We start from the raw sequence: 23,728 nt of genomic DNA, 5'->3' as shown, positions 1-23,728 counted from the left end.
ATTTATTCCAAACAAATGAGTCAGTGAATTTCATCTCATGGAATGACTGTTTGAGTACAAGACAAATATAATGGTCTTTAAAATGAATATATGTGTAATTTATCAGGACACAAGCAAAATGGAAGTCCAAATAATAATTTCAGTTTTTATATACACAAGATGGAAATCAGTTGAAAATTAGTTGGCATTTAATGACATATGAATTAATTATGTTATTTGATTTAGTAGATTGTATATATAACTTTATGGGTAAATTTTAGGAGCAGAAATGGCCATTTTAGATAAGATCACTAGGGAAACTTTTACTAATACATAATTCTGAATATACATTTATTATGACTTATTTGTAAATAAGATCTGTGTTCAACCATAAAACATATATTTTAAATGGCTTGATACTGTGATTTATTACTATAGGGAACAAAAAGTTATTTACAATAAACTTTTACTAAAATATAGGAATAAAGGAATAATATGTGCCCATAAATATGATAGAGAAATAGCTAAATCAAAGGATGCTAAATTCATAGGTAACCATGTCAGCCACTTGGCAAAACAACACTTGCATTTTACCTCTTATCAGCTTTATCTAATTATTCAGCAGTTTCTACCAATTTCCAAATGAAGGGAAGATAGCATCAGATTTGGAAATAGTGAATGCTCATGATGATTTGGGCATCATTTGACTTTTGCTCTAGTAACTTGGAAAATATTCTAAAATCAGTGACAATTTAAATAATCAGCCTTTGGATGTCTTGAATCAAGGTCATATTTGATTATTTTGAAAATAAGAGCAATACAAAAAATTTTGCTTAAGACAGTTCTCTAGTAAGTTGGAAAGCATTTGGTTACCCCCTTATTTCTTGCAGCATAAAAATACATGTGGTTACGTGTGCACATGCACACACACACACAATTTTTAACATACCATTTTCCCACAGTTTAATTTCAGTTTCAAACAATCTTGATGTCATCTCAAGTTGTGTTAGATTTATTTGGAATTAACATGGAAGCAGGTTTTTCTGGATCTAGGAAGATTTCCTAGAAGTTGTAGAATATTTAAAACAAACAATAATGAGGAAAAAAACACATAAATTTAGAACCCCAGGGAATGAGTCCGACTTTAAAATTGTTGGGAAAATTTCCCGGCAGTTTTATTACTAAAAATGTGAAGACATTTTAAAACATAATCATTCCAATAACAAAATACCTCTTTGTAAATGGCATTATTTTAATATATAAAAAGTAACTTTTATGAATCTGTGTATACATAACTTTGTGAATTTAATAAAATTTGCATCTTCTTGTGGCTTCAAATTAATCAAAATTTTTGTGTTCAAGTTAGAAAAAAATGTATTTTAATATATCCCTGAAGCATCAAGGTTCTGAGTTTAGTGCTCACAGTTGAAGCAATCATTCTTAAATGTGAAAGGCTAGTATAAATAATCATAATTGTTGTTATCTAATTCTACTTTAAACTATTCTTGGCATAAATTCTTTTTCAGGAAAATGCAGTATTTCTTATTTGGTAATTTTTGAGATGTATCTTAACACTTCATTAGCTAGAAGTTACAAACTCCAATGTGTGATTGAGAATATTTTTGTATCATTATACATGACATCTTTAAGGTGTGTGACTTAAAAAAAATACTAAAAATATTTGATGAAAATAACCCTATTTTCCAGGACTTTAAATTATTGGCAACAAGTAAATTATTGGAACAAGTAAAGCATCGCACTGTGTTAAAGATTTATTCCTGAGTCACTAAAGTAGGTCGTATTGCTTTTGTAAATGATCATGTTTGTATAGTTTCCCACACTTGTCACTTAGTAGCAGCTACTTGCCTATTAGAATCTCTGACCAAAAGTGTCAAGTGGTTTCCTCTGATTCAAACTGAATGAATATTCTTTCTCCATTAAAAATATTTCTGGAATAAAGAGGTCACCTACTTTTTTACTTCCAGAGTTCATGGCAATTGCCAGAGTGATGCACAGTTAAGGTAGAACATTTATAAATTCAGTATGTTACTTACCATTTTTATTTGCTTCATAGCATCTTTTGTTATCTGTGCTTTTCAAAAATGTTCTTTATTTGAATGAGTGAAATATACTCATCCACTAAAATACTTAAGTCTGTTTAATGGCTATAGTCATATGCGTAAATATCAATACTGTACAAAAGGGTACATGCATCATAATTGCATGTAGCCATCTTCACTGCATATGAACATTTCTTACTTAGGTAGATTCTATTCAAATATAATGTTTTCTTCCTAAACTTATGAAGAGACAAGATGATATAGATTTGCATTCCACATTAAGCCGTCTAGGTAGTTAACCAGCATATATACAGATATTTTCTTATAATATCAGTGTTAATTCTAATTAAATTAAAACGTAGATTTTTGTTACATTTTCCTCACAACAGAACATACTGTATTTTCATTTTATTATAAAATATCCTTAAATAAGGGCGCCTGGATGCTGCAGTTGGTTGAGTGTCTGATTCTTGGTTCAGTTTGTGATCTCAGGGTCGTGAAGTGGAGCCCCACGTTGGGCTCCCCGCCCCAGCACCCGAGTGTGCTTAAGACTCTCTCCCTCTCTTGGCTCCACCCCCACCACGTGCGTGCGCTCTCTCTCTCTCAAACAAACAAAAAAATAAATCTTTAAAATAAAATAGCTTAAGTAATACTACTATTTTATTAACATATTAATTTTAGACTTTAATAGAATTGTAATACCTTCAGAAAAGCTGTATTTACCAATGTCTTCAGGGAATTGCTCTAATTGAATTTAGTTACTGAAGAGGAAAGGAAATTAGCACAGAAATAGATTTTAACAATTACCTCTCTTCATTAGTACATTTTATGAATCTTCACATTTAAATTAATAGAACAATAATTGAAAATGGAGCTTCAAAAAAATAGATTTAATTAAGAACACTCCCACTTCTCTGATTATTACTCTTGCTTTGATTTAATAATAAAATAATTGTTATACCTCCATTTGAATGTAGCTTTATAACTTTTAAAGAATTCCACTTGTGCCCTGTGAACTAAGGATCATAAGGCCAAAACCATACAACTATTAAGTTGTGAAGTGAAGAGAAAGTTCAGTACTTCTGATTCGTGCATGTCTAGACCAAAGAAATATTCTTTATGAATAATAAAATGATAAAGATTTTTAATAGAACAAAACATGTTAAAACCCAAAATAAGTAAGACATAATGGAAACACTATAACTCTGTTTTGTTCACTTCTCTCCAGGGGTCCCTCCAATAAATGTCAAATCATTCAAGTCACTGGATGGCAGAGTGGGCAGAGAACCTAAGGACATAAAGACATGATGGTGGTGTCCTCACCAAATAATTAAGGCCCCTATTACCTTGGATAAGCCACTTAAACCTTATGGGATTCTGTTTCCTCATCTGTAAATTTAGTTAGTTGTAGGTGGACTAGCTGATTTCTCATGTCCCTTTAAGAATAAAATTGTGTCTATGCTGCCTTGTTGCAACATGATAAGCATATATTGGACTAATAATGACTGACACTTCATGATGCAAAAGGCAATAACCAAATGCCATTTTTAATTTATGATATTTGATATTTTACTGAAGCCCAGAAAACAATGAAAAATGCTATTTCTAAATTTACTTGATTGGATATAAAGTGAATTTTATAACCCTAGTTAGTTTTTTACTTATTGTAATTTTTTAAACCCTCAAATTACAGGATAATATTCAAAATAATTACTTTTTTAACCATGCATTTAATAAATACTTATGAGCAGCTACCATGTGCTAGGAGTTGATGTTACAGTGATAACTCTGACGCCATTCCTGATCACAAGGAACTTAGAGTAATGTAAGGTAGAATGTAGTTCATTTCACTATGATCCATTTTATGATCATATGGTCAATAGTTTCAATAGTATAGTAGTGCATAAATATAGGTTGATTGTTCTAATCTTTCCTATTTCACATATCACAAGCCTCTATTCTAAGAAACAGCTGTGTTTAAAATGTATATTCATAGCTGTAACCGGATTTGGAGTGGAAAAGACATTAGAACTTTCTATTCTGTATTCTTGGTTTACACTGAATTATTACAATTAAGTGTATTTAATTTTAACTCAATTTGAAGATCCTTTTAAAGTGGTTAAAAAGAATTTTAAAGACCTATGCTTTGTAGAAATCTTTAGATGAATCTTCAAAAAAAGCAAGTTTCTATAGCATTTCTAGAGAAGAAAAGAGGTCATTCTTAACAAGAGGGTTAAAAACAGAAATAAAAATTTAGATGTATGAACTTCTGCATGAATTATTGTCATCCAGTTATGGAGCACTGACTGAGCTTGGCGCTGCTATAGATGAATAAAAGCCTTTACCTTTAAGAAACAAATATGTGTTATTATCCGTTTAAGTAATACTTTCATAGCACTTACTGCCAGCTAGTTCTGAGTGATGCCAAAACCACTACAAACCCTTGTTCTCCGTAATGTCACAAAAACTATAACACAAATACTGAGTGATACTGAAATAGAATTGGCAAACTTGTGATGGGATAGTATTCTCTCCACTTCACAGGTCAGAACAAAAAACACAAAACCAAGGCACAGAGTGGTTAAGTAACTTGACTAAAATCACCCCACTAGACAGAAACAGGTAGTTAAACCCAGACAGGCTGAGTCCACAGTCCATGCTTTGAACTATTGTGCTCCAGCGTCTGGAATTTCTGCTACAGATGCCGGTGTTCACTGCTGTTGAGATTGTGGAGTCTTCTTTCACCTCATGGTTTCAACTGTAATGACTTTGTGAATTAGAGTAAATTATTGACTCTCTCTAAGCCTCAATCTTTTTGTTTTTATGAGGCATAAAAAAGTAGTACCCACCTCGTGAGATTGGTGAGATTAGATGAGTTAGTGCAGGTAAAGCGATCCTGCAAACACACAGCAAGCTCTCAGTGAATGTTAGCTACCGTTGGGATCGGTATCATCTTTGTCATCACCCTCATTATGGATTCTTGTGATAAGCAGTCTAGCATATGAGCGTATTATATTGGAGGGATGAGAAGAGGAGAGAGAGTTGAAAGTTTTACAGAGGTAAAATCTCAATTGAATCTAGAAAGAGTAATAGAAATTAGTAGGGATAGAAACAAAAGCACACAAGTTCTACAAGATGCCCATAAACCCTTTCGTTGTGCAGTCCTAGAAAGTTTGTACAAGTCTACAGGACTCTACATGTCTGTCACCACCACCCCCTCCCCCATCACCAAACTTGTCATCTGACTCTTCCCTCTCAGCACTTCCCTTTCCGGTCTCCTTACTTTGCTTGAACATACCAGGCACACACCTGCCTTAGGGCCTATGCACTTGCTGTTTCATTTTCCTGAGATACATTTTCCATGAGATATATAGGTGGCTAACTCCCTCCTCACCTGATGTCGCCTATTCCGTGAATCCTTCCCTGATCGCCCTACTGAAAATGGCAATCTGCGTCTGCCCCCAAATCCCACCCTCACACACATTTCTGATCCTCCTGGCCTGGTGTACTTTTTGTTGTTGCTAGCATATTTCACCTTCGATTATACTATATAATTTACCTGTTGAAGGCTTTTTGTTGTTGCTGTGTATTGTTCGTCTCCTACAGATAAAATGTAAATTGCTTAGAGGCAGAAATCTTTTTTTTTTCCCCACAGACATATGCCAAGCACCTAGAACAGTCTGGCATATATATATACATGTTCAACAAATACTTGTTGAATGAATAAATGAGTGAAAACCTTTATGACAGGGAGTTTCATGAATTGGCCTAAAACTCTGCTCTCATTCTGCTGAATATGAGAAAAGGAACATTTGTCCTCCCAGTCCCTGAGCCCTCTTGGGACAAAGCATCAATTTCCCATAATGGTGTATTTTTATTTTGAGCTCAGATGCCTACTGGGCCTCCAGCAACTCCTCCTGCTATGCATTTGCCTTCCTTCCTTTTGCTTTAGGAGGTCTCCCATCGATTTCAGGCATGTGCAGTGTACTTCTCTACTCTTCCACACACTACAGTGCCCTCTCCTCATCACAGGATCAACAAAGTAAATAAGAATATCAGAGATATTCCTTTAATATGAGACATGTCTCTTAGTGCTTTCCAAGGCCTACCCCATATTTCATAGTTTCTTCCCTTCTTGAGCAAGGGTGCAACCCCAAGGGCATACATCAGAACCGACTCCATCCCTTCTCTCTGCTGACAGTACGTGAGAGAAACAGGTTAGGAGCCAGACATACTTACATTCTTATCCCAGCTCTGCTTCTTACTGATGGGGTGGCCTTGTCCAGAGCCTGTTTCCTCATCTTTGACATAAAGGTGATACCTGAAAGGATTCTCATGAAAGTTAGTAAGTCAGTGCCTCCCTCAGTACCTGTCCTAGAGTTACCCTTCAATATATCCTCTTTTCCAACAAGGCAAGGAAAGTGGTAAGTGAGAGATGTTTCTCTCTGCTGCGTCAACCCTTTTTTCATCCCTCAGAAGTGAGACGTCATGGTAACAGAAGGCCCAAGGACACATAGCTGAAACCCTGAATTGGAAGGGCAACAAGGGTGAACCCAGTTTTTGGCAATAGCAAAAGAGATGGGGGAGACAGGAGCAGTCCCACAAGTCTGTATACCCTGTGAAGGTGGGCTTCATACTTTGAGGTGTATTTCTAGTGGGCCTGACAGCAGGGCTTGGCATATAGGAGACACTTTGATTATCTGGCATTAGTAAGGACTGACAGTTGTCTCTGTTGTTGGAAGGAAGGGATATCAGGAAAGAAAAATAAGCATAAATTGTAAAGAATCAACTATTGAGAGAAAAATATACAATTATCAAGGTTAAAATACGTTACTTTCGATGGTTTCAATGGGATATTTTAAAATAAGTTTTAGTTTCTTGACCACGATATTTTACATTTATTTCAAATATATAGTAGGCGAGACACATTTTAAGTCAAATAGGAATATGTAAGCTGCTGCTTAGGGAGGTAAGCTCTCTATATAAACATTTCTTTGGGAAAACACATTTCAAGTTCCAAATGCTCAGTATATATATGTATATGCTTCTGAAACGTAGAGTAAATTGAGAACTTTATTCTTTGATTTGTGATCTGTAATTAGCTTTTTAAAATTCTCCATGGTTACAAAAGCATGTTTATAATAACTTTGGAAATAATTTTAATACTTGATTTAAAATGATTATGTGAAGCATATTTCACTTGGGATTTTTCTTCTCATATTTTGTGGGGGAAGAATAACAAACAACAAATCCTTGCAGCACTCTCTTTCAACTTGTAAACACAGAGGGCAAGTCCCCCCTTTTTAGTCTTTCAGCACCTAAACCATTGCTGTCATCACATCCATCCTCACTACATTGCTGCCCTGGACTTGTTTACTCATTAGGCGAGGCAAAGTTGCTCAGCAGGGGTCCATACTAAATCATTCCTGCAGACAAACCTGTCTAGACTAAGGGAGTCCCAGCTTCTTGTGTCTCCTATTGGGCAACTTGTGTCTTCCACCCAGCACCACTTCTGATTTTAATTTATTATCATTTGTTTTTATTTTAAAAAGCACTGATTGACAAAACCATCTAAGTAAGATAGTTGTCATTTCTCATGTCTATTGCTTTTATCATTGTATGAAATTACTGTAGCTTTATTCCTCATATATTTTGTATTTCTTTAACATTTCATTCCACAGGCACTCCAGAAAGTCTGAGAGATCTAGCATCCAAAAACAGACTAGGAAAGGCACTGCCTCTGATGCAGAAAGGTAGGCTTGGTGTTGTGCTGTGTGGCCATCTTCTATTTCAGCTGATAAATTCAGGGGTGCCTTAACTCTCATTTTACATGATCAGTTGTTAAACATAGCCTGTGATGTTTAAAGACATTCATGTAAATAGGTCTCCTATATAGGAATAACCTCAAGAAACAAGAGAAGGGTAATTTGAAGGTGGCCCTTAAATCGTAGGGTTTAAGGAAAATCTCGTATATTATTTCTCTTAGTGATCACGCTGATCACTAAAGAGGACCAAATCTGTGCTAGGACATTAATGTTTTGTTTCTGAGATTATTTAAGTGTTAATCAATGAATATAATACTTGGAATATGCAATTATTTTGAGTGTTATTTATCTGAATGATGTCATCTTTTAAATCTCTTTTCTGCAAATAGATCTAAGATTCTACTTGTATATGAAAGATATTTGTTGAGTTAATGTAAAAATTAAAGGAATTACTGACCTTTCTTTGCAATTCATCCAACTTTACAATTTTTTAAATATTTTTAAGTGTAGATATTAACACTTTATTTTACATAGTTGTAAAAAACACCTAATGTTCCATTAACATATTATTCATTCATCCAAAAAAGCATTGAGAACATGCAGGGGGACAAAGATGTAAATGAAAAAATGCATTGAAGCCTTATAGCTGTTACTATAAAGGTATGCACAAGATACAGTGAAAACATGGGGAAAAGTGGAGTACAGAAAGGAGATACCTCCTAAAAGGTGTCACCTGAGTGAAATCCAGATACATAAAAGTAGGTGTGGAGAAAATACTCCATGAGAAAGAAAAAAATATGAGAAAACACTGAGGCTTAAAAGCTGGAGAAATCCCTAGATGGTATGTTACACATGACCTTGTGGACTATTTAACAGAAATTCAGCTTCTGTTTTATACATCCATGAGCCATTGATGGGCTTGAGACATGAGAAGCTGATGATTGGCTTTGAGTTCCAAAATTATAGATCACTAAAACATTTTGGAAGGTTGATTGAAAGATCCAAGGGCAGATGCAAGACACCACTAGGCTGCCACAATAGCCTTGATTGAGATAAACTCTGGACAGTTCAATAATTCATTTAAAAGATATGTGCCAAGCTATGTGCTAAGTTCAAGGAATAAAATAGTGAACAGCAAAAGAGGAAAGCTTCCCAGGAGATACTACTTCTGAGTTGAGATCAAAAAAATAAGTAGCTACTAGCTACATGAATGGGTGTGGATAAAGAGAAGGTAGAACTTATTCCTAGCTAATATCTATGGAGATATTGACTGTTTAGAGAATCTAATTTACAATAGAATGAGGATTTAGAGAATTCAAAAACTGTTGAATAGAAATTCAGTTTTACAAAGGAGCTAGGCTTTGAGAAAGGAAATGAAGAACAAAGTTCTAGTACTTTAGATAGATAGATAGCCTATAATGAAACAGTATTGATTATGTTTCCACTTACATATTCTTTAATGTCAGCTCAGTTAACTGCAGTTTCTTTACTAGCATTATAAATGACTTAAGTTCCTTAGACAAGTTTTTAATCATCAGCCATCATTCACTGCCCCTCTGCCTCAAAGACAGACATAATTTCAATTACTTTGACATGATTGAAAATTTTCCTCAAAGTCTTATTTATTTTTATTCCATTCAGGCTTTAATTCATTTAACAGTTACTAGTTGAGTGACTACCATGTGAGGTTTTATTTAGGATATATCAGTGAACAAGTCTTTTTGATGATAAGATACTGTTTTTTATAAAATGCTAGATGATTGTAGAATCAACTGATGGTGCTTAACTACAAATGAGTAATATTTGGGCATTTCCTCTACAGCACTGAAACTTGTCTGTAGATAAACACAAATCCTCCATCTCTCCAAAATGAATAGCAAGAATTTGATTGATTTCCAGTCTCAAAAGTTTGCTGCTTAAGGACCATATTCATATTACTCATGCTTTATTTACTTTGCTAATAGGTTTTAATATAGAAAACTCAAACCTTTTAAGTGTGTAGATTTGTTTGATTATAATTAAAGCTCTCCATTGATTTGTATTAGAGTGTAAATTGTATGCCTGGTTTTTAAGTGAGTTGTTGAATAACTAGTTATAAAAGAAGAATTGGCCTGGATTTTCTAAGTTTGTGTTAGCTCTTATTTCTTCTTTCTTTATTTTTTTTCTTTGTAATTATAATTTATTGACTTAGAAGATACCTTGAGTTGACATCTAACTACAGGTGAATTGAGATTACAGTATGAATGCTTTGAACACTGATTCGAGGTCTTTGGGAAGTTAACAACATACTCAAAGGATTCATACCACACAGTCACCCCTTGGCTTCTGGCAAAATATGCTATTTAATGGTCATCATTTTGAAGGCCCTTTGTTGGCCTTAACAAATTTGGCCTTATGGGAAATAGTGTTGTAAGAAAGTATTTTGAAAGATATGGTGACCAGTTATAGGCAGAAGACAAGCAGAACTCATGTCCAAGTTTTGTGCCTAGCATTTAAGGCAGTGTTTTTCATTCTCTCGGGAAGCTCCTTAATAAAAGTCTGACTCGTCACTCTCATATGAATTCAGCTATATGACCTGCTAGCACCATTTCTCCTTTATACTCTAGTGACTTTTCTTTTTGTGGAACCTATCCTCTGCAACCTATCTAGGGGATGTTTTGTCAGGACTAGTATTTAGAATTAACCGGTTCTAAAAGGAAAGCTTCCCAACAGATATGCCTTTTATGTTGTGCTGGTGCTATTGGAAAGGGAATGTGTGGGCCCGTAATGGCCATTACAAGAGGAACCATTTTGAACAGTTGACCTTAAATACCACGTGCATGTCCATCCTTTAACAAGCCATTAAAAAAAAGAATTATATTTTTAAGCTGCGTTAGAAGAAATTTACTATTGCAACAATAGATATGTCTGACTAACAGCCTCAGATTTTGGTGAGAAATGTGTTTTACTTAAGGTCAAGTCAAAACACTAGTCTTAGGTGAAGAGAGTAGGCATAGATTAGACTTAGATACATATTTGGAGATGGTGAACTGGCCTCAGGCATACTTAGGTTTGAATTAGAATTTTGCTCTAGAAGCCTTATTTTTTGTTTAAAAAATTATGGGATATTTATAGATCTATAAAATGGAATATGTATTCATTAAATGCCATTTCCCATACATTTTATACCTACAAACTCTCGGGAGACAGTTCTGTTAAATCTTGTCAAACAGTTTGATATTTGGATATATATTTAGATTTTGTTTAAAAGATTAACAGTATATCCCAGGATTTGTCATTTTTCCATCTTGTGATATGGAAACAAATCCTGTCTCAATGGGCAGCACAGGGAGCAATTGTTGGCGCTCAGTAGGTCGTGTGGATCCTGCCTTTACCACACGTTAGCTCTTTGTCTTTTTACAAGTCACTCTATGATCCTCAGTTTTTCTGTCTGTAAAATATGAATAATGATATTTCTCAGACTTGTAAGAATATCAAAAAAAGAACATACATGTGTATGTATGTGTGTACATATATGCAAACGTGCATGCACGTGTCCATATATACACAGACATTCCGTGCCTGGCTCCATATTGATGCTCAGTAAAGAATAGTTGTTCCTGTCGTTTTACTTATCCCCCATGCACTCCTTGTTCCATTCTCTAATATGGTTGTTCCTCATCTCTTCCATTCTTGCATCCTTATGTTCTTAGCACATCCCATTCCATTGAAAACATCAAGGCTCGACAGCCTGGATTCTCAACATTTCCCTCCTGTACCTCAGAATTTCTTGATTGATTAGCCTTCTCTCTAGTCTGAAATGAACTGCACTTGGTTCCATTATCTCTCATCTCCAAAACCTTGCTCTTTTCAAAGGTCCGCATTTTCACTCTCCTCAGTTTTCCTTCCTGTAATTCAGATGTACTGCTACCCTCCTCTCTCTTCCTCAGGCAGAGTGGTTTTTGATGCCACCCCTTTGGTCTGTGCTTCATACTTGTGGTTCGGCTGGCAGCAGGGACTGTTTTCTATTGAGGGACTTTTAGTTCATGTCAAAGAAGAAACAGATCTAGTGCTAAATAGTGCACCTTCAGCACTACACAAGCTGTTCTCAGACCCTGTAAGCCTGTGGCTTTGGAGATGGGAACAGTAAGTCATGGAGTCTCGATCTGTATAATACCTAGAAAGCCGTTTATTTGTCTACAAAATTGCTTTTTATATCTTTGCCATTCAGTTTGGTGCCATATAAGGTCCACCTAAATTACTCATATTTCAAGTCACATTTAAGTAGTCCTTTTAGTGCTTATGAATTGTATTAAGGAATGAAGTAAGATTTTAGTGAAATTGAAATGAAATTTCTCAGTGCTAGGGTGAAAACTGTTATTCACTTTTTAGACCACACTAAGAAAGTCTGTTTTGAACAAGGATGGCTTGAAGTTTATTCTCATAATAATGGCTTTTAAAGAGTAATAGATAAATACTCTTCCTTTACCAAAGGAAAGGACTTGATCATGCAGTCCTTCCCATATAATTTATTTCTATAGAGTTGTTTTGTGAAAAGTCAATTGAGAATGAATGAACAGTCTTAGTATGTATTGTTAGTTCTTTTTTCTTTTAATTTGGAAATTGAGACAACAGTCCAGGTTTCGGGATTTGCATTAGGGCCTGATAAAGCATTAATCCATAGGTCAAGAAGATAAAAATGCACATTTGTTAAATTTTTAAGTTGTACTTTTTTCCCATTTTATTGTTCTGAAATAGAGGAGAGACCCTGAATTAAAATAATTATAGCTGTGAAAATCATTTTATTTCAAAGAAAAATTGTCAGTCTGAATACAAGTTGAATAAAATCTCTATAATTAATGTACTTCTGGTGATCAATATGTGCTCTTTACTCTTACACTTCAAATCACTTGATAAGTGGGTTTATAGCATTGTTTCAAAAAGGATGAGGTATTATTTCTTTGCTTCTGTCACTGTAAAAAAATAATCCATATTGGGTATTTTAAACATTCATTTTATTTAAAATATATACTGAAATGATTAAAAAAAAGGCAAAAGCATGTATCTGTTTTAAGATACATATCAGTTTTTAATTCTTAATCCTTAATTCATAAATTCACTTCATAATAATTTTTAACCCTATATTATGGTAACTTTCAGTATATGGACAAATATCTTTTCAGACTTTTTTTTAATCTTAGAAGATATGTTATTATGCATACATCAGCCATTTGTATTTAGTCAGTTCAATAATGAAACATACTCCATCCTATTGTATCATTTAAATTTGTTGGTCTGCTTAAATTAACCTCAGAAGACATCTTCCTTTTGCAGCCTACTTGGAATAAACTTCCTATTGCTGATTAAAATTATGAACATTGTAAAAATATACACAGAGTCCTACAGAGCACTATTTCTTCTTGAAGGCAAGTGCTTGAAGTATCGCCGTGTTTGTTATTGTAATCATATTTATTCACTCAGTCAAGGTATCTGTATTGAGTTCTTGCTCTCTGCACAGCTGAATTCTAGGCACTAGAGATGCAGCTCAGTAAAAACCAAGAGACAGAAGTCTCTGCCCTTGTACAACTTAACAAGAGGTTTATTACATTGGAGGAATCTGGGTTAGCCCTCTAAAAACCACATGGCATGTACATTTGCAATAACTTGTCAGTTTCCTTTGAATTCCATTTCAGTGATTGCATGATGATGGGTTTCTTCTGGTTTTTAAAGTCGCTGCCTTGTAAGAGTAACCAGGTTTTCCTTGGACAAATGTGTTGGTATCAAACTTAATGTGAACCTGCTGACTGAAGATCTTTTTTGGCCCTAATGTTTTAGGGTTCTCCCACCATGCCTTTCTAGAAGGGGATACGCAGCCCTAAGAGCGACTGATCAGCCAGTCCTTAGGGGAAAACATCCCGCTCGCTCAAGGTCGAGTGAGCACTCTAGTGTCAGAACACTGTGTTCTACCCACCACCTTGCCCCCGGAGGTTCGGCGCCACCTTCTCCGCTTCTGACAAGGTCGCTATTCAGTGTCCAGCCCAGCATTCATGTTCTGCCTCCGGGTGTTGGTGTGGTGTTGTACTTTCCTGAGCACTTGATGCTTTCACTCATTATGACACCATAATTTTTAATCCTTTCTTTGTGGCACTTAAACCTCTCCCACATCCTCTATTACTTGCATCTATCTTCACTGTGCTGATAGTAGTCTGTAGTTCCTGCCAGTTAGCTATCATTGAAAATGAAATTTGGCTGTGTTATGTCCTTCCATCTGTTTGTGGCATATTCATATAGATATATTTTTTGATTATGTAAAATTCTTTATGAGAAATTACCTGGAAAATTCAATGTATATTTGCTTTAAAAAGTATTAGAGAAAATTTTTTACAAAAATCTTTTGTATGTGTTCAGTAAAATCTTAAGAGTGTTTGAAAGTTTTTTAGTTTAAAAAAAAAAATTGAATGCCAGCAGATGGAGGTCCGCTTACTCCTGTGCAGTAGTAATGTATCTGCACGCTTCTCAAATTTAGATTTTAATTTCAATCCTTGGACCAGTATATTTTATAGCATGTACCCAAGGTTATTTTTTTTAAATATCTGTCAAGGTTTTTCCTATTTAAAAATAAACAAGTGAATGGTAATTTATAAAAGTCTACAGCTAGAACTATTCTAATCACTTACAAATAATTCTAGATATAAATATTGACTTAATAGTGACAATTTAGGCAACAGCCTTTTTTAACTAATCTGTCTACATTGTTGGGATTCAGAGGCTGTAAGTAGATAGATTTGGTTCAGCACTACCCAAAATGGATAACTTAATGAAAAGCCACAGTTTCATAGTGAGTTAATTCAAAGAAGTGAGTCTGATTTTACTCAGTTCAGGAATTCATTACACAGAACTATGTGTGACAGACCTTACCCTGTCTCTCTTAGTCCCTTTTTATAGTATTTCTTTTATCCATATCATCAAAAGCATTTGATTTTGTTTCCAAAGGCTGAGTGAGGAGATTTATGTCTGTTTTAATAGTAACAGGAAGAGGGGAAAGGTATTTGTCAGGTCCTCTTGGAGTTTCACCATTTCATTCCCCCTCTGTTTTTTGCCCACAGAATGCACAGACAAGCAAGTCCAACCCATCTTCCTCCTGCAGACACATCCTTCAGCAATCGGAGGGGACGACAGCTCCCACAGGTGCCAGTGAGAAGCGGCAGTATAGAACAAGGTATCCAATAAAGAAAGATCATTGTCCAAAAACCCTGGATGTGAGAACCACCTCTTTTTATACACCTTTTATTAAATGAATAATACTTTATGTAGTTTACTGAATCCTAAGATTTTGTGTCTTAGGATTTTATTCCCAGAACCACGTTATAGTGGTTCATGGCATATACTCTGTTTTTGCTGAGTGAGTGAATGAATGAATTTTAGATTGTCAATTAGGAGAACGAATTGAACCCTAGAAACACCTTTTTTCAGAGGGACCAAAAAAAGAAAATACAGTTTTTAAACTCTCAGTAAAATAGGGCATTTTATGTGTTAGAAGAAAGTTTATTTAAGCTTATTTTTAAAATACTTTTAAACAAGCATTTGATCATATTGAAGTCCTTACCAGTATTTTTAATTTTAACTTACTTGCAATATCCTGGTTTTTTTATATAAGTCTTATGAAGAAAGAATAACTTCGAGCACACATTTTAGTGTTTTGGTTTTTTTTTTTTAACAATTCGTGTTACTTACAGGTTCTCTTATTTTAAGCACATACACACTATGTTTATTTTCTTAGAAAGAGAGTGAGAGAGACTGAGAGAGAGAGAGGAGACTTTTGATAATGGAAATTAAATTACCTAAACTATCTGGGCTAGATTATTTCAATACTGGATTAAAATAGTTACTGTTTTTTTTTATGTGACCCAAGGTCTATCCCATTTCTTAGTAGGTGAAAAGATTTATCAATATATGTTATCACACAAGTATTATCAGAGATCCATCCGTTAAGTAAAGTACTGAAATAATTTTTAATTTGGGGTTATAATATAAATACAGAGGACTTGTATTTAAAATGTGTGTTCAAAATCATCATCCCCATAAAACAACTAAAAGGTTAACATTTTGAATTTTTTCAACAGTGTTGGTTGTTGCTGATGTGAAATTTTGTATTTCATTCTATATTGAGGGAGCTGCATACGTGTTTTACTTAATTGAAGTAATTTACTGAATGTATCACTTAAATGTTTTACTTAATTGAAGTAATTTACTGAATGTATCACTTAAATGTATCAGAGAAATATCACAGAAATGATCTAAGAAGATAAAGACATTGTTTCAAAGACTCATATGACAGAGGGTATAAACAGAATACTTGGCTTAGAAAAATTAGTGTAGATTTTAAGAAATATCAACTTACTAATAGAGGAATGCTGCTATGGTAAACTCTGGATGTGTATTATTTTTAAAAATTATACGTTTTCATGAAAATGTCATGCTTCAATATTCAGGGTTGTTATAAGAGTATTTATTTAGTTAATAAGGAATCTATGATGCCATGTGAAACTCTGACTTTCTTTTCTAAAATAGCAATTAATTCATTGGAATTCTCAATTCATGTGTTTAACAAACTTTCTTTTCTCTTTTGGGAACATTTTGAGAAGATAATTCATAATTAATGTTTTTAAGACTCTAACAATAGTCCAGATGAAACTGCTTTAAATAAAATTTGGTGTTTCTTTAAATTATCCATTCATGAACTCCTGTTGCACAACTAAAAGAACCACAAATTCTGGAATTTTGCTACAAACTCAGTGGCCATATTTTGCTAAAGATCAATATCCAAAAATCATGTGTTCCTAAAATTCTTTGCATTTCCTCCAGTTGCTAAAACACTCTATAGGTTCAAAAGCATATAAGGGTACTGCATATAACTCTTATATACTGAGATTATAGTCATATTATTTCTATAGAAATAAGAATTGCTTCTATGTAATCAGTGGGATTGTATGCTGGATTTGGGTTTTTAAAAAAAGCTATGTTCTATTGTTAATATCAACATTACTGTTTATGATATTCATATTCACAGTTGTCTTTCAGAGAAATCATCAATTTGTAAGGATTGAATTGAGGTGGGAAGAAAGGAATGACTGAGGATGAAATTGATGGAGTTATTTTGAAATTTAATATAAATACACTAGTCAACACTTTTTGTTATTTGAGGTTCCTGAAATTTATGGTCTCAAGAGTCATATACATGAAACCTTTTTAAGATATGAGAACAAACATGTGTTATTGTATCTTAAGTGTTCTTCCATAATTAAAACAGATCTGGTTTACTTTTGATTTTATTATGTGCTCTGGGACTTTTGGAAAATAATAGTGTCTGCCATCATCATATCATGGATCTGTTTCAAACTGAACAGACATGACATCTTTGTGTGTCCTAAAATATGTTTTTAAAAGTAAACTTTTCATTTGGTTCCTAGATGAGCCAGAATTTAGCACATTAAATTTATGATCGATTTCATTGTTGATTGTAGGGCTATAGAATTTTGGGTTTTTTTCTTTTGATAGTATTTTTTAAACATTTCAGTCTTCCATGAAGTTAATGCTAAATGCAGTTCATTTGCAATTAAGCCTCTACTTCTTTCTTTCCAATCTTCTTTTTTGTTGCTGTTGTTTTTTTATTTTTATAAAGGGTAGTTTTACTTTTTTTTTTTTTGAAAAAAAGAACTGAGTTGATGATAAGCAAATATTTCAAATGGTTTAGATTCCTGGATAGTGATGCAACTTCATGATGAAGTTATAAAATAATTTATTCATGTGGTTTCTGGATACAGTTATCTACTTGATTGTTTTTAGGATTTGTGCCAGGATGATTAGATTATTTGACTGGATGCATGTTTTGTTTTCTTTTGTTTTCTGTAATTCAGTTTTACTACTCTGTCTTTGTACCATGGAAGCAATATGTGCTCTTTTAAAGGCAAACACATTCTTTGAAAAGACATTTTTACTTAATTTTTGAAAAAGTTTTTTAAAGTTTCTTTTAAAAATTAAGAATGCTATCCTATTTGCTACATGGAATCTGATTACATTAAAGTATACTTAGAAGAAAAGAAGAGGCGTGATTACAACACAGATTTTGAGATAAAGTAGCCAAAAAAGTAGCCTTACAATTTAGGTAACTATTGGTTTGTGGTAATTGGGCAAAGACTTCTAAGAAATTTCTCTGGTTATATTCCAAAGTTGTATTCCAACATAACCCTTGTGGAGAGTGAAGCTGAAAGCAACATAACTGTTTGCATAAAAATGTTGTATGGTTTTCTGAAACCAACCGAGTGATTTTTTTTTGTGTGTGTGCTCCCCTGGGTATCTTTTAAAGAAGTATTTAAAAATTATTTGTAAACTAACACTTGGTGTGCCAGCTGTATTTTATGGCTATTATTATATCTGCTACTTAAAACTCTGATGGTACCCCCCCTTCAGAAATATCTAGATAGGCCATTATTTTTCAATAAATAGAGTACAAATAAGGAGGCAGATATAAAGCTTTATGAAATCTCTAAGAATTATAATCTCCAAAGAATAATTTCACTTTGAGATATTTTAATATAATTAATTTGAGAAGGAAGAAAGGATTACTTAAATTAGGGTAATTTTTTCATTGTGGAAAATGTTACTGAATATCTTCACAATGAAAAGAAAATGCCTACTACCTAGTAAAAACTGGAATTCCATTTTTCATGAATTATGTGAAATTTCAATTATCTGAAATGCTATCATTTTTGAAATGATAAGAATGTTATGAATATTAAAGATGCTTTTTAATACACTTGCAATAAAAAGTCATAATGGATTAAAATTAGAATGTTTTAGAAAAATCGGTGCTGAAATATTTTGCACTTCTTAAAAGGCAAGAAAAAATGCCACACAATACATTTATCAATGCCAAACTTTAATTTCCCAGTGTTTCTGTTTTTTATTTTAAATCTTTAAATTGTTGTATTCATTCTTTCTTTGATTAATTTTAGTACCATATTTGAGGCTTCCTTATAGTTTGTCATTGCAATTTATCATGTCACATTATATGTTGTACATTTTTATTATTCATGCCATTGTGCTAATTCACATTTCCGTGTCTAACTATAAATTTGCTGATTTCTTTCTTTTGTTTCCATCATTATGTGCATTTAATTCATTGAAGAACAAGAAAAATATAACTCTTCCACAAAAGGTAAATATTAATGTAACTTTTTAACCATTTAATATTATTCCTTTTCTTTCATAATATGTGTTATATAACTGTATTTATTGAAATAATGAGAAAAATTATTTAACATAAAGGTAGTTTTCTCCCTGCAATGATTTCGTAGGGCATTTGGTATTAAGTATTTTGTATTATTCACATCGAAGAGGAAAAGAGTAAGAGGGCTTTTGTCTCAGAATTGATCTACAATGACAATTCCTTTTGAAAAATAACATATTTCTTATATGTTTTTGTTTGTTTGTTTGTTTGCATTCCCCTGCTCTCATGTGAAGGGTTGATTCTGACTTTCTGTTCAGGGTAGTATCTGCTGCAAAGGAAGAGAAAAATCCCTGCATCTTCCCTTTTGATAGCAGCAATATTATAGAATGTTTGGCCCCCCACTGCAATCATGCATCTGGGAAACAAGTGCCTAAATGTCACCTTGCTTGGCCTCAGTATTGTTATAACACCCACCAGTTCTGTCTTCCTGAGCAACAGACGAGGAAAACCGCTCAGCCTGTTATGCTGGCACATCGGTGACCTCCTGCCTTACTATCTTTTGGATCACAGTTGATTTTTGGTCTTTGGACTTGAGTTTCAAGTAGATGTATAACTTGTCCTGCTCACATGTGCTGCCCATACCATTTTCTATTCAGTATTACTGTTGGCCTGATAACTAAATATTTGAACATGAGTTTTAGCTTAATAAAATAATATTATTAATAATTAAAAATTAAATAATGCTGTATAGTGTCATAAAAGTACATTTACTCAGTATTTGTGGATTAATAATTGAATTAATTTGTTGGACATAGTAATCCTAAAAATTAGTCCTGAGAGTAGCATCATCCCTTTTTTATGAATGATAAAATTCAGATTCAGAGAGATTAAGAGATTTACCCATTTACACTGCTGATGAATGGTAGACTAAGCCCAGGTGTCTCACTTTTTGACCTCCTGCCACTATACTTTAGTATATCCTATTTTAATAGGCACAAATCCCAAATATATTATCCCTAACTCTTAGTATATTAAGGTATGTGTTATATATCTCAGTATTATAGGGTGAAAATGGAAGGTAATATTCAATTATTTAATTTGAATTTATAAAAATAAATTTATATTCTGGTAAATGCATAGCCTGGCAAAGTGACATGCTAGGCAATAAGTAGACATTAATAAAAAATAAAGTGTTATTCAGTAAGATCAAAATGTCTCGGTCCTTAGATTTTGCACTGATTGCTGGCCATCCTGCATTTTTAATTCAGGTATCAGAAACACAACATTAGATCCAGTGTTTCAAAAATGGCCAATGCATTTGTACTTAGAAGAATTTAGTTGGATTTGCATGATAAATTTTACTATGATAAAAACATTAAAATGTTATATTAGAAATGGGTCATGACATAATTAATTTAGCCAAAAGGAAGAAAAATGTAATAATTCTTCACTAGAGAGATCTTCCATATATATTATTACTAGGCAAAAGCTACAATTAGCTAATCAAAACAAAACAAAATTCATAAGTTGTACAACCTAAAGTCTCTATGAAGTATACACATTTACAGCCTCACTGCAGAGCATGACAGATTGTTACATTTCTACAAGGTCATTGTGTTCTGGCTGAGATGTGTCATCACTCTGCCAAGTCTTCTTTGCACATAGGACATGGATATGCTTCACAGAATGGACCACATGACTGAAAACAGCCAAAGAGGCACATCCCAAAATACATGCAAGCCAGGCAGAGAGCAGAAGAGGATGCTGCACCTCTCTCCTCGGATTTCAGGGAGTATTGCTTAGTCACAAAAAGTTTGAGAAGCCCAGAAAGGATAGAAGCAAGTTCAAGAAATTTCTTTAAAGTCAAATTTTATGTTCACATACCCCATAAAAAAGAAACAGTTTTATTTTGCATAGAAACCCTGCTGCTATGAGCTGATCTCTTCTGGGATGGATTGTATTGGAAAATTAAGTTATTTTAAGTCCTCGCTGGGTAGATGAAGACTGGGACAAGCCATGCCCAGCTGACAGTATAAGCAAGGGGCTCCTTGTGAGAGCTTGTTTTTAATGAATTGTATACAAACTAATGGTCCCGGTTTGTGGAGGACTGAGAGGTTTCCCAAGATGCTAGAACTGGGACACTTCCAGGCAAAGTGGGATGGTTGGTCACCCTAACTGTAGGGGACCAGTATTTTTCAGCATACGTTTGTAAAGCATATGTTCATAAAGCGCATAAACAGAGATGTTAAATACTATTAACACGTTTATGTTAGAATTTATTGAGCACTTATTCTATGTCAGACCTAAGAGTGCTATATATTTATCTCACATTCTTACAACAACCTGAGAGATAACTATTAATATCTTAATTTTCCAACCAAGGAAGCTAAGGCTTTGGGAAGATTAAAAACTCGGCCCTTTATCAGTCATTTGTTTGGTAAGTGGTAGAACAAGGAATTAGACTTGAGCCTTCCTCCAAAGACCTTGTTCTTAACCACTTTTCTCTACACTGACAACACTTATTAGTGCCTACTGTGCATGCAGTACCACATGATTATGGTAACCACACGTGTGCAACTGTAAGGAAGGGATCAGTACCTGTTTCACAGAGAGTCAGGGGGTTAAGCATATTGCCTAAGGTGACAAAGCTGCGGTGCAGCAGAACCAGATTTTGAGTCCACAGCCCATGTTCTGCCCCGGGTTGCATGTTACTGTGCCATCTCCCACTTACAACATCTTGGAGGGGCTCACTTAGGGGTCCCACCTCCCCCTAAGGACCCAGCTTTTTACCACTCAACTAAAGCTTCTAATACTTCTAATACCTAGCTTGTCCCTCAAATTACCATGTAATTTGAGAAAATAAAAGCGGTGTGTGAATAAAGATAACACGTTCTCGGGGCTGAAAGTAAACTGAGGAACTATGAATGTTCATAGTACATTATTTATCTTTTACCTCCCTCTTTTATGTTGAAAGCTGAGAGACCATAACATTTTAGACTTCACAAACTGCTTTATAGGCCTATTTTAAATTATTCATTCTGAAAGTAAGCCAATCTTTCCCTCTCTGCTACATTTCTTGGACAGTTTTAAAGAGCCCATGAATGTAGTTTGGGGGCATCGAAATAATGATATAAGAAGATCAAAACAGAACCAGAAATTAAATGATTTCAAGGTGAGAAAAAAATGTTACTATCGTAATAAATTTCTAATTTATATGCCTTTGGATACTATTTCTTAAGTGTGTTAACTTTTTGGGTTTTGGAAGCAATTTTGAATCCTAGCAAAACACATCACATTCTCTTTTATACAAATATGAATTTTCCTTATTATAAAAAATGTATAACTTACACACATGGAGAATGAAAAGCAATTAGAGTTCAGGTTATTAAATGATATGAACAGGAACAAAGAGTAAGTGGCATTTGTTGCTTTTTTGTTTTGCTGTTTCACTAATAAAATCTATAATAATGATTGCAACCAGGCGATAGAGGCTATGTAAGGATTGTCTCTAGTCAACTGTATTTTAAAGTATGAGGTTTCTATAAAAATGCTCATATCAGTTACTTGTACTTTTCTTCCTTAAATGTTGACAAGAACAGTTGGAATACTAAGTTATGCAAAATACAATTTTTTATGGAACTATTAAGCGTTAACCTTCATTAGGTGCAATTCATATAAAAAAGTGAAAAACATGATTTTGATAATTTCTTGTTACCTAAATTATTATATAGATGGTACTTACACATTTACTTTAACAGTATACTGTGGTTGTGAAACATTATAGGAAAAAATCGGGTAACTTAAATCTTTGCTAAAGCAAGTAAACTAATTTGTGTATTCTTCAGAAGCAGCAGCATTTTAACTGTCACTAAGTAGAAAAGGATTTCAGTTTTATTTACCTTTTTATTAGATTCCTATTTAGTAGGTGCATAATAGGCCAGGGATTCATTTCCTGTTATTGTATCATGTTGTGATTTCAAAGATTTAAGTTTCTTTATCTTCCAGGGCTTTGCTTTTCTTGAACACTTATGAATATTTATGAATAGCTATTATGAATAGCTATTCATAAATATTTAGAGCTCCATCAGTAAAAAGTCTAACTTATCCATTTCTTTTTTTGGCCACAAATCCATAAATATAGTGTCATTCTAGCCTTCTCTTTAAACTTTAGAGATGTAGCGAGTGAAGCCGCTCATATAAAACAGTTCAGAACTCATGGTTTCAACCCTGTTTTCCCATTCTGCTGATTCATATGTGGTTATTTATAATAGTATATAGACTTTAAAAACTTCAAAGTATTTAACACATATCATCCAAGGCTTAACTGGCAAGAAATGTCTCATTGAGGGAGAACATCATTACCCCTATCTTCCTGGGATTTGTGGAGAAAGTGTAGAGGAAATAATAAAAGGCAGACTGATGTCTAGCCATGCATAAGCTCTTCGATTTTTTTTCCTTTAATAGCATAAATTTCCCTTGAATATTGTATTTTTAAACAAATTTTAAAATTGGTAAACACTTTTTACAGGAAAAAGGAAAGAGACTGTCAAAAAATTGATATTTAGCAGTTATGCCACATCAAACCTTTCAAGATAGATATTGTTGCCCTTAGTGTAATTGGAAATGAGAACCATGGATAAACATATTGGATATCACTTGGAATAAACAACATGACCCCTCAAGGAATGATTTTATTATCCCCCCAACGAAGCCTT

General features: G+C 33.8%; 1 protein-coding gene across 50 annotated transcripts in view; it reads left to right on the top strand.

Annotated features, from left to right (window-relative positions):
* The window catches only part of RIMS1 (regulating synaptic membrane exocytosis 1), a 486,979-nt gene that overhangs the window by 353,221 nt on the left and 110,030 nt on the right, over nt 1–23,728 (top strand). For 18 of the 50 annotated variants that reach the window (XM_028097621.2, XM_028097601.1, XM_028097617.2 and 15 more), the window contains 2 exons: nt 7,721–7,792; nt 14,890–15,002. In XM_028097621.2, coding sequence (XP_027953422.1) covers nt 7,721–7,792; nt 14,890–15,002 — 185 coding nt within the window. Of the gene's footprint in view, nt 1–7,720; nt 7,793–13,618; nt 13,802–14,889; nt 15,003–18,971; nt 19,002–23,728 lie in introns of all 50 variants that reach the window. The other 32 variants (XM_028097625.2, XM_028097605.1, XM_028097604.1 and 29 more) reach the window with 6 other exon arrangements.

This window comes from Eumetopias jubatus, unplaced genomic scaffold, assembly GCF_037043125.1.
Source record: "Eumetopias jubatus isolate StellerSeaLion01/CBP00866 unplaced genomic scaffold, mEumJub1_p1.0 scaffold_6, whole genome shotgun sequence".
Lineage (NCBI taxonomy): Eukaryota > Metazoa > Chordata > Mammalia > Carnivora > Otariidae > Eumetopias > Eumetopias jubatus.
Note: the sequence above shows the minus strand (reverse complement) of the source record. Positions and strands in the feature narration are given on the sequence as shown.